The sequence below is a fragment of the Triticum aestivum genome, chromosome 4A, assembly GCF_018294505.1.
Source record: "Triticum aestivum cultivar Chinese Spring chromosome 4A, IWGSC CS RefSeq v2.1, whole genome shotgun sequence".
Taxonomy (NCBI): domain Eukaryota; kingdom Viridiplantae; phylum Streptophyta; class Magnoliopsida; order Poales; family Poaceae; genus Triticum; species Triticum aestivum.
This window is the reverse complement of record NC_057803.1, coordinates 650,493,056-650,503,676: the sequence shown is the minus strand read 5'-3', so window position 1 is coordinate 650,503,676 and position 10,621 is coordinate 650,493,056. Positions and strand designations below refer to the sequence as shown.

The following is a 10,621-nucleotide window of genomic DNA, read 5'->3' as shown; positions in this document are numbered from 1 at the left end:
TTGTTGAAATATTTTATTTTTTTGTGATGAAATATGTGATAAAAAAATATTTATGCTGACAATTGAACGCCGAGCCACGGCGAACCACGCCGAATATGGGCCTATTCTCGTCCATATGGGCCTTTTTTGCCGAAATGAGGCTAAAAAGTGGGCCAACATCGGCGCCCTGGGGGCGAGCTGGGGCCGACGATCGGGCGCAAAAACCGGCCCCAACGCTGAATGTATCGCCAGCTCGCTCCGAGGGGACGATTTTTAGGCATCCTGGGAGCATCATTAGAAGCGAAGAAAAAGAGAAGCAGAGTGCGAGGCAGCCGGGTTCAAACGCCCTCTACACAGGACTACGCGTAAACAAGTCCATCGCTGCCCGGTGGGGCCAGCGGTCTCCATGGCCCGCCGAAAAAGGGCTCTGCGAGTGGGCCCAGACCAGCCGCAGGAACCAGAGATACGGCCCGCTACACGATGACCCTGCTCGCTTGCTCTTGTGCAGCGGCTCGGCTCGGCTCCGCCCACCAACCCAGCACAGCAGCAGCACTCTAGCAGCCAGCCTCCCCCCCCTCCCTCCTCGTCGCCGGCCCTCCACCCCCTCCCTCCCTCCCTCCCTCCGGCGGGCCCCGCGCCCTCCCCTCCCCTCCCCTCACCGCATTTATTCCCCAGCCTCCGACCCCGTGCTCCCCCTTCTCCCCTCTCGGCTCACCCTCTCCCCGTGATCCCTGTCACGGACGCCGCCGCCGCCGCGCCTGTCTATAATGGCGAGCGGCGCCAGGAATGGCGGGCTGGGGTCCAGGGCGGGCGGCAAGATGGACAGGCAGCAGGGCTCCACCGCCACGCCCAAGGCGCCCGCCGGGAAGCCCCGCCTCTCCGCGGCTGGCGGCGCGTACCGCCGCACCAGCTCCGGCCCGCTCCCCGCCGCGGGCGGCCGCAACTCGTCCGAATCCGGAGGTAGGTCCGCCCGCCCCGCCGCTCTAGAGCCGGATCCCGATTTGGATTCGCTGTTACCCTACCCGCGAGAGGTTTTTTTGGGGGTTTGCCGTCCGGTCTGATCCGCATTTCTCTGGGTCCCCGCGGTTTGGATGAATCTGCCGCCTCGTCTCCTCAAGCTTTGCTGGTTTTGGTTCGCCGGCACAGCCGAGTGTGTCTGCTTGGGTGGTGCGATCGGGATGGTGAATGAATCTCTCCGGATTTCGGGTCTGCTCCTTCCTTCAGTAACGCCGCCGCGAGCTTTGCCTGGATGATGGAGTGTGACGCAGCTGCACAACGCCTGCACCGTCGTCTAGAAACTGTAGAGAGAACAAAATGGCCGCGATGCGTTTGGTGAATGCATCACAGTATCCTTGGATCGTATCATGCGAAAAAATCAATAGCGGATGCCGTGCTGCCCCATTTTTTCTTCCCATTTTAGAATATGCTGTTTCCTCGACGGGAGGACATTGCTGATGCGGTCTTAGTTGAGCTAGGACCATTGGTGTTCGTCCTCGAGCTGCCTCGTGCACCGCTCATGATGGCACTGCACCCAGCCGCCACCCACCCTTCCAATCTTTCAGTAACTGCGGGTTGTACCGAAGAGTCCCGCTTGGTAGATGCGCTTCCATAATTTTGCTTTTATGTTCCTCAGCTCTCTTACTAGATTGTGTACCGCAGTCAAACCGTCAAAGTAGACAATCCACTTACCATGGCTGGGAAGTGTGCTACGATTGCAGAGAGATCGCTGCTTTTTGTGGTGATTAGTTTTGCATTTGCCTTTTGCATTCCAGAAGAATTACTTGCTGAAAATGGTGTACGCTGTTCTCCTGTTGATATTATGAGATAAAATGCCTTCTTTCGCTAGATTATTTTGGTTGCACACGCTTCGCTTCAATTCTGCCTGACATGATCATTCCAAATTCATAAGCAAATTTGCATGTGTGCGTGGAAATGTCGATTCACCTGCTGCATCTGTTTAACCAAATGAATTTTGCCTCCCCCATTTTTTCTGCAGTTTCAAGCAGAGTTAGAGTTGCTGTAAGGCTAAGGCCTCGGAACGCAGAAGAGCAGGCGGCAGATGCTGATTTTGCCGACTGTGTTGAACTCCAGCCAGAGGTTTGACCTCCTGCTTAGCACACTGTGTGAAATATGATTCATTTAAGTTTCCCATGGACTCACTGGATTAACGTTTGATGTGTAGCTCAAAAGACTAAAGCTTCGTAAAAACAATTGGGAGTCCGACACATTTGAATTCGATGAAGTGCTTACAGAGTTTTCTTCACAAAAGAGAGTGTATGAAGTTGTTGCTAAACCAGTTGTGGAGGTATGTGAACTTCTAACATTGATACATCAGTAATCACAGTAGCTTGTGCTCTTAGTGAAATCTCCAACAAACAATATACATTTGCATGTTGCAAGCTTGTTGCTTTTAACCTATATTTTGTGGATAGATATTCTTAGCAGAATTTCAAATGACTTTTGGCGTGGGTGTTGATATGTCATGTAATAAAATCTGAAACTTTAGCCAAGTACCCCCTCTGTTCATTATTATAAGATGTTCTAACTTCTTTCTGAATCGGATGTATATAGACATTTTAGTGTGTTTGTTCACTCTTTCCAGTCTGTATGTAGTCCATATTGAAATATCCAAAACATCTTATAATAGTGAACTGAGGGAGTAGCTGACGTGATAGACGAAACCTGGAGTTGAACTCTTGGAACTTTCTTATTGTGTCATGGCCTTCAGTTTTACTCCTGGCATTTGTTTATTTTTACCAATACTCCTGCTATGTGTTACTTTCTTACCAATGTCAACGATGTCCGCGTTCTGCAGAGTGTTTTGGAGGGATATAATGGTACAGTTATGGCATATGGGCAGACTGGTACTGGCAAGACTTTTACACTTGGAAGGCTTGGTGATGAAGATACTGCTGCACGGGGAATCATGGTCCGTGCAATGGAGGATATTCTTGCTGATATAACCCCTGAGACTGATACAGTATCACTATCTTATCTACAGGTTTGTGATGCTTGGCTTCTGTGTGATTTTATCTTCTGCCTTCGTTTTGAATTTGTGCACAACTTTATACAGTTCTCTTACCGTAACTCTGTATTGGGTTGTCATTGCAGTTGTATATGGAAATGATACAAGATCTCCTTGATCCCGTAAATGATAACATAGCCATTGTAGAAGACCCAAGAACAGGGGATGTTTCGTTGCCTGGGGCCACTGTAGTTGAGGTTAGAGACCAGAAGAGTTTTATGGACCTTTTAAGAATTGGTGAAGCTCATCGTGTTGCTGCAAACACAAAGTTAAATACAGAGTCATCTCGTAGTCATGCAATTCTCATGGTAATCTTTATGTTCTTTGATCTTGCTGCCTATTAGCACATGATTACGACTACTGTGGTAATTTTTTTGACCTTCTGTGATTATCTTTGGTGAAGGTAAATGTCAGAAGGGCTGTAAAAGGTAGAAGTGAAATGAATGTTAGTATGTCTGCTGAAAATGGGCATTCGTCTTCAATGATGGACTCTCTACGACCACCTATTGTCAGGAAAAGCAAGCTTGTAGTTGTAGACCTGGCAGGATCCGAGCGAATAGATAAATCTGGTAAGTGCATTCTCATCGATAAAATTTGGCACATTTTTTCTTAAAAATGTTACGCCTTCCTACAATTTTATATCTTCGTCTTGAGATAATTATCTTTACTGTAAACTGCAACCCTGTAGAGCTGAAAATTGATGTTGTGCAGGAAGCGAGGGTCATACATTAGAAGAGGCGAAGTCTATTAACTTGTCCCTAAGTTCACTAGGAAAATGCATCAATGCACTTGCTGAAAGCAGCGCACATGTACCTGTTCGTGATTCCAAGCTTACTAGGTTGCTTAAAGATTCGTTTGGAGGTAAATTCCCTTGGTTTGGTCAAAAGTGAAAGTGATTTGACATAGCTAGGTCATCAGCCATCTTATTGCAAAGCTAGGAAGGCCTGCCTTTGTACGCCTTGTTGCCTGTAGGCTATTGCAGTTATTTGTTCTCACAGGTGCTTCTGTTGCTGGATTTCATAGGCACTGCAAGAACTTCATTGGTTGTGACGATTGGTCCATCTCCAAGACATAGGGGGGAGACTACAAGTACAATAATGTTTGGACAAAGAGTATGATCTTACACTAAGATATATTTAATTGCTTTATTTTTTCTTATCTTGACCAACTGGCAATCTCCTGATTCCATGGAAGTGTAGGAGAACTATTCTGATTTGCTTCGTTTATGTAATAACATTTACTTTAATGTCTCATTCTAGGCAATGAAGGTTCAGAACATGGTGAAATTAAAGGAAGAATTTGACTACAAAAGTTTGTGTCGGAGACTTGATATTGAATTGGACAAGTTAATCGCAGAAAATGAAAGGCAACGCAAATATTTTGATGATGAAATTGAACGAATAACAGCAGAAGCTCAATACCGTGTTGCTGAGGCAGAAAAGGAATGCAAAGTTTCTCTAGAGGTTTGCTTCCATCATAATGTTCTTTTACTTCTGTTCTGTGTGCGTTGAACTCCATGAGGGCACTATTTTTTCTAGGAATTTGACCGCGCTTCTTATATTTTTTACCTTTAGTTAGAGAATAAATATAAGTTTTGGGGCATCAGTAGTCTTAATTTGCTGAATTCCATAGGTGTAAACTTGGTTCTAGATCTCCACCATAAACTAACTTGAATCTTAAATTGCCTGGATAGTTTTTTAGTTGATACCTTTTCCATGTCTGGGCTCCTCAATTTTCTCACCTCTACCATCATTTAACTCTTCTGAAGCATCTCTGTTGGCTCTCTAGTGTCCCTCTAAAGGCGAGTTTGATCAAGAATAAGTACCATAATATTAACGCAAATAATCCTATGTTTATTTCGGAAACTCTTTTTTATTCGGTATTGTCCCTCTAAAGGCGAGTTTGATCAAGAATAAGTACCATAATATTAACGCAAATAATCCTATGTTTATTTCGGAAACTCTTTTTTATTCGGTATAAATGTCTGGATCTTAAAGCTTCCTAAATTATTACGTTGGCTCTAGCATGCTTGATTGACACTTCATTTGGTATTCATTTTACTGTGTGGTTTCTTATTGCAGAATGAGAAAATGAAGTACCATCAAGAATACTTGGACTCTATAAAGATACTAGAAGAGAAGTGGAAAGTACACCAACAGTCACCTAAGAAACAGGTACATCTTATCATGATTAGATCAGCTTTACTTATTGGTTATTTGGTCAGTCATGGGTTAATCTTTAATCTTTTATAAGACATCAGTTATGATGAAGTGCCACATCTTGTATTGTAAAATCTGAAAATGATTACCCATGCAATTTTTCAAATGTAGATTAAAGAGGAGTCTACATCAAATGGTGACGTGCAGGACTTACTGCAGAATGAGAAAATGTTACGCCAATCTGCTGAAGACGAGTCCAATGACCTTAAGAATCAATTATCACACTGGAAAAAGATGGAGGTACTGTCAATATATATTGCTAGAAAGATGACCTTAAGCATTAAGTATCACACTGGAAAACATATATTGTTTTTGAAAATAAACTCATTCCTCATTGTCGCTGCTAACTATATTTTCGTGTTATATAGACCACAGCTACTGCTGAAGTAGTGAGACTCCGGAGAATGTTGGATACTGAAGCTAGCCAGAAAGATAAACTTGAAGAAGAAATAGCTGTTTTGAAAAGTCAGTTAATGCAGTTAAGTCTGGATGCTGATGAGGTAGGACTTACTGCTGATGCTAGTTTTTATGTTATTAGTAACGTTTCGAATGATGTGAAATTATTATTTTTAATTTAACAAGTGGTGTATCTATTGTTTTGTATTTATTTGGTGATTCCCTGCCAACAACGCAATTATTATTCTTTTTGAATGTTTCACCTTGTAAAAGCATTATCAAGTTCTTTGGCTAACCAATTTTAGTTCAAGCAAACTCATAAATATTACTTGACTTGTAGCCTTCCCTATTATGTTGAATATACTGTCTTTATTCAATGCATCCAGCCATCTACAATTTGTTGGAACTCGTTTCCCTTTTTTACTTCTAATGAGTACTATAGTTCTATCCTAAGATCCATAATGTGCTTTTCGTTTCGTTTCAATCAGACAAGAATGGGCCTTGACACAGGAGATGGACCAGGAAAAATATTTCCTGGTTTAGATTCTTTGATGTCTCACTCTCGGAATTCACAGCCTAGAGAGCAGAGCAATGGACCTAAGGCGCCAGTCGCGAAACTCTTTGAGCAAGGTATTTATTACTTATTCTCGAGAATGAAATCTTGCCTGCAGTGTTGAAAATTTCAAATAGTCGAGTTTTTTCCCTGCCACTGGTTTTGGTTCTACACCTGATTCTCTCATGATTGCCTTCCAAATTCTGCTTTATTTGACCCTCTTGTTCTTTAAAGCATCTCCAAACTGTAAAACCAAATGATTAGCTTAAAAGTATTACTCTACCAGTTATTTCCCTGGTTATAAAAAGTGGTGCAAAATAATTCTGTTTTCTGAAAACAAATGATACCTAGTCCTTAAGTGTGTTTTGTGCTTCCTTACAAACTTACATATCATGGCAGAGACACCATAGCAGAGCAATCAAATGTGACACCTGACACATTTTGAGGAAATATTTTGTATGTAGTACTTACACACGCATCATATATAGTGATGATAATGATAAAACAGTACTGTATGATCTTGTGAATTAATACAGCTATCGCGGAATCAAAGGCAACAATGAGAATATTGATTTAAACCATGATGAAACCACTACAGCGTTTTGTCCCTGTTTTTAGTCTTTACCATAACTGTCATTTGAGCTGATTGACATCTCTAGAGTGTGATTGATCTTTTGATGAAAGTTGCCCCCCAATCTGTTTCAGTTGGGTTACAGAAGATATTGTCATTGCTTGAGTCAGAAGAACCTGATGTTCGTGTTCATGCCGTGAAAGTTGTCGCGAATCTGGCGGCTGAAGGTATAAGCTTCACATTGTTTTAGTTAGATATAAAGCTGCTACATATTGTTTTACATGCCATTGTTGCATTTGTTGCATGGGTATGTTCAGGGCCGTCCAAGGGCCTGTGCGAGCTGTGCTACATGATGAAGTTGATTTCATATATTTGAAGTTGATTTTTAGGCATCACCATTTGCTGCATGTTGCTACATGATGAAATGATACAGTAGCACTTATCTATAAGCATGTTACTGATCTCTGAATTAGCTCCTGGTTAGATATTAGGATATTGCAGCTGTGTTTTTCAGTTTCTACTTCAATTTAACCCGGGCACTAAACATCACTGTTTAATGTAAATATGTATTTTTTGGTGCGACATCTGATGCTTGCTTGCTCATGTCGATTCTCACTCTTTGGCCACAACTTGCAAATAGTTGCATTTATTTGCTCAACTTTGCCCCGAACATCATATGATTATGCACTAATTTCACATAATTGTGAAGTAACTATATTTGACCTTCCATACTTCAGAGGCAAATCAAGAAAAGATTGTAGAAGCAGGTGGCCTCACTTCCCTCCTAATGCTGCTTAGGAGCTCTGAGGATGAGACCATACGCAGAGTAGCAGCAGGAGCAATTGCTAATCTTGCAATGAATGGTTAGTAACCCAGCAGTATTTCGTTTATAATTCATGAATAGAAGTATTAACTAGTGATTTTTTTCTATGGTAGAAAATGCCTTCTTATCTTATCGTGATAATCTACATATGCAGAAACGAACCAAGATCTTATAATGGCTCAAGGTGGTGTAACCTTGTTGTCAATGACAGCATCTGATGCGGAGGACCCACAAACTCTAAGAATGGTGGCCGGAGCTATTGCTAACCTGTGTGGCAATGGTAACTATATTCTGCTGGTTTGCTGAAGCAAGCGCTCTATTATCTTAAGAATTTAACGTGCCGAAACACATGCAAAATTTAGATTACTTTTTGGAAAAAAGGTAGATTACTTAAAGGCTCATGTAGGAGCCTACATATTCTACAAATAATTTGATGTTTACTTGAACAATACATACATCATTCTATCCATGTGGCTATTTCCCTAACTTCACATTTTTCTTGAACCAGACAAACTGCAAACTCGTTTAAGAGGAGAAGGTGGAATTAAAGCATTGCTGGGAATGGTCAAGTGTGGCCATCCTGATGTCCTTGCTCAAATTGCTCGTGGCATTGCAAACTTTGCAAAATGTGAATCTAGAGCAGCTACTCAAGGTAATGAATTAATGGCGGCACGGACATGAATTTTCAAGTTCATTCAAACTTTGTACGACATCCCTGCATTATGTGGATACACATATTAGCTAGACCCTTGATACTCCCTCTGTAAACTAATATAAGAGCATTTAGATCACTACTTTAGTGATCTAAACGCTCTTATATTAGTTTACGGAGGGAGTACATTGCAGTCCCACGTAATTTTTCTTTTGAGATCGATATTTTTTGTTACTAAGATATGCATATTTCTATTCCATCAGGAAACAAGGTGGGGAGATCATTATTGGTGGATGATGGGGCACTTCCTTGGATCGTAAAAAACGCGAATAATGAGGCTGCCCCAATCAGGCGGCACATCGAGCTAGCACTGTGCCATTTGGCGCAACATGGTTACCCCTCTCTCTCTCTCATACAACTCAGATAAATCGTGATAGCAATCGCATGTAGTTATGCTTATGGTGTCAATCTGGCCTTCTGTAGAGGTGAATGCCAAGGATATCGTGAGTGAAGGCGCACTCTGGGAACTTGTACGGATCTCGAGGGATTGCTCTCGGGAAGATATAAGGATGTTGGCATACCGCACGCTGACATCCAGCCCCACCCTTCAGTCGGAGATGAGGAGATTGCGGATAGAGTGCTGATGAATCGACCCAAAAAGATTCAACTGGGTCTCATCCTCACACCGAGTGGAGTTATGTTTCTCGCCCAAATCTCCCAAGTCGAGTAGAGGCGCTGCTGTTGCGCAAGTGCTGGCAATCAACCGCGTCGGCCCTTGATATGCCCAGCTTCTGCAAGCAGGCATACATATGGCCGGGCAGCGGACCCGTTGAGTTTTGTCTCAACTGTCAATGGTCTGCGCCATCGTTCTCCTCAAGCTGATTCATTTTATTTATGGTGGCGATTCGTTTATTCAAACCCTAGCATGTGAGGCTTTACTTACTTGGATGTAGCCTGTAGAAGAATTTGTGTTGTAAAATCCACGAGCGTGGGAGAGGTGAGTGGCTTGCAGTGCAGATAGGTTGGCTTGGGTTGGGGCCATGACATGGATTATATACCTATATACTTGTATTAATTGTACAGTGGACAATCTTTTGACTGTAACTTAATAGTACTCCAGGAGGGTGATGATAATCACTAGCTGCTTCCTTGCCGTCTGTGTTTGTTACAAGAGTGTTTGTCTGTCTGCAGTGTGAGAACTATGAAGACCGTTGCGTTGCAAACGGTGCCTGCGAGTCGAAAAATGCAAAGAGTGCTGGTCAGTTTCGGCCTTGCTGCACATAACAAGTTAGTGACTATGGATAACCTAGCTACCTCAACCTGGCTGTAGGCTCCTCTTATGAGAATGAGAATGTTGGTAGTTTTTGGATTGAGAAAAAGAAACGCGATGCCCTCGGCTGTATTTGTGCTGCAGTGTTATGGGGCTTGCGGAGCATCAGAAACCTTGAACAATCTGATGAAATGGCTCTCTGTTAAGCAGGTTTGGGCCTTGATTCTGAAAACTCCTCGGGAATGGAAGCTCCTGCTCTCGGAAACAATGGACAAGTCCTGTGTAGTCTCCGGCCAGGTGCACGCTGCCGCGGGCGTGTGGGTGAATCCTAACCCTTGGTTGTACGAGCTTTCCTCTCAGCTGTGGGAAAACACGAGCATTCTTGTTCTGTCTTGGGTTTCCTTTTTTCAGTTCCCTGCTTGTTGTTGGTCGCACTTGCATTTTCCTTGTGAGCTTTCACTTGCTTTGCACTGGATGCGGAGGCATTGTTGCTGTGCCCCGCTTCGTTCTGGTAACTGAGCGCCAGGGAGGCCGCCTGGTTGGCTTCCTGTTTGTCTATTCAAATGTGTTGGTTCGGCTGCGGTACGTGGAATGGAAGGAACCAGCCGAGCTTCGTGAGACATGTCCGCATGTGGCCGTGCGGCCGACAGGCAGAGAAGCGAAGCGGACAGGGGCAGGCTCGCTATGCGATAATGAGGATGAGAGAGCAGGCACTCTCACTCGCTGTCAAAGCACCATCAGCTTCAAGTTGAAGAGAAGGACGGCACAAGAGTTAGAGCGGCAGAGGCCGGCCATCTCTCGTTGAGGGGCTAGGGCAGGGTAGGGCCCCAGCAGTGCTCACCCGTCAGTGTCACCCATCACTCACGGTCAGAGTGGTTGAGGAGAGGAGAAGACGAGAGTCCTGCAGGGGCATGCACGCACGCACGCACCAACATAGTACCGCACGGAGGCAGAGCTGTCCTAGGCATGCACATGCAACTTAAGGCTTTGTCTCGACTCTCGACCTCTGGACTGGAGGGGAGGGCAGACGAGACACCCAATTCAACTCGTCGACCACTCACGCGTTCGGCTTGAGAGTTGAGAGATGTGCTGCCAAATAGAGTATTTGGCTAGTGTTCGTGTAGGCTAGCTAG

At 43.9% G+C, this 10,621-nt stretch overlaps 1 protein-coding gene across 1 annotated transcript; it reads left to right on the top strand.

The window, feature by feature from the left end:
• Positions 1-631: 631 nt before the first annotated feature.
• LOC123087872 (kinesin-like protein KIN-UB) lies at positions 632-9,371 on the top strand. The gene is made up of 19 exons (XM_044509994.1): positions 632-939; positions 1,976-2,076; positions 2,162-2,284; positions 2,795-2,980; positions 3,091-3,312; positions 3,408-3,573; positions 3,716-3,865; positions 4,028-4,116; positions 4,264-4,467; positions 5,086-5,178; positions 5,335-5,463; positions 5,592-5,723; positions 6,108-6,249; positions 6,878-6,970; positions 7,481-7,606; positions 7,721-7,846; positions 8,075-8,218; positions 8,482-8,610; positions 8,702-9,371. The coding sequence occupies exons 1-19, from the start codon at positions 747-749 to the stop codon at positions 8,860-8,862; spliced, it is 2,709 nt and encodes a 902-aa protein (XP_044365929.1). The 5' UTR covers positions 632-746; the 3' UTR covers positions 8,863-9,371.
• The last annotated feature ends 1,250 nt before the right edge of the window (positions 9,372-10,621 follow it).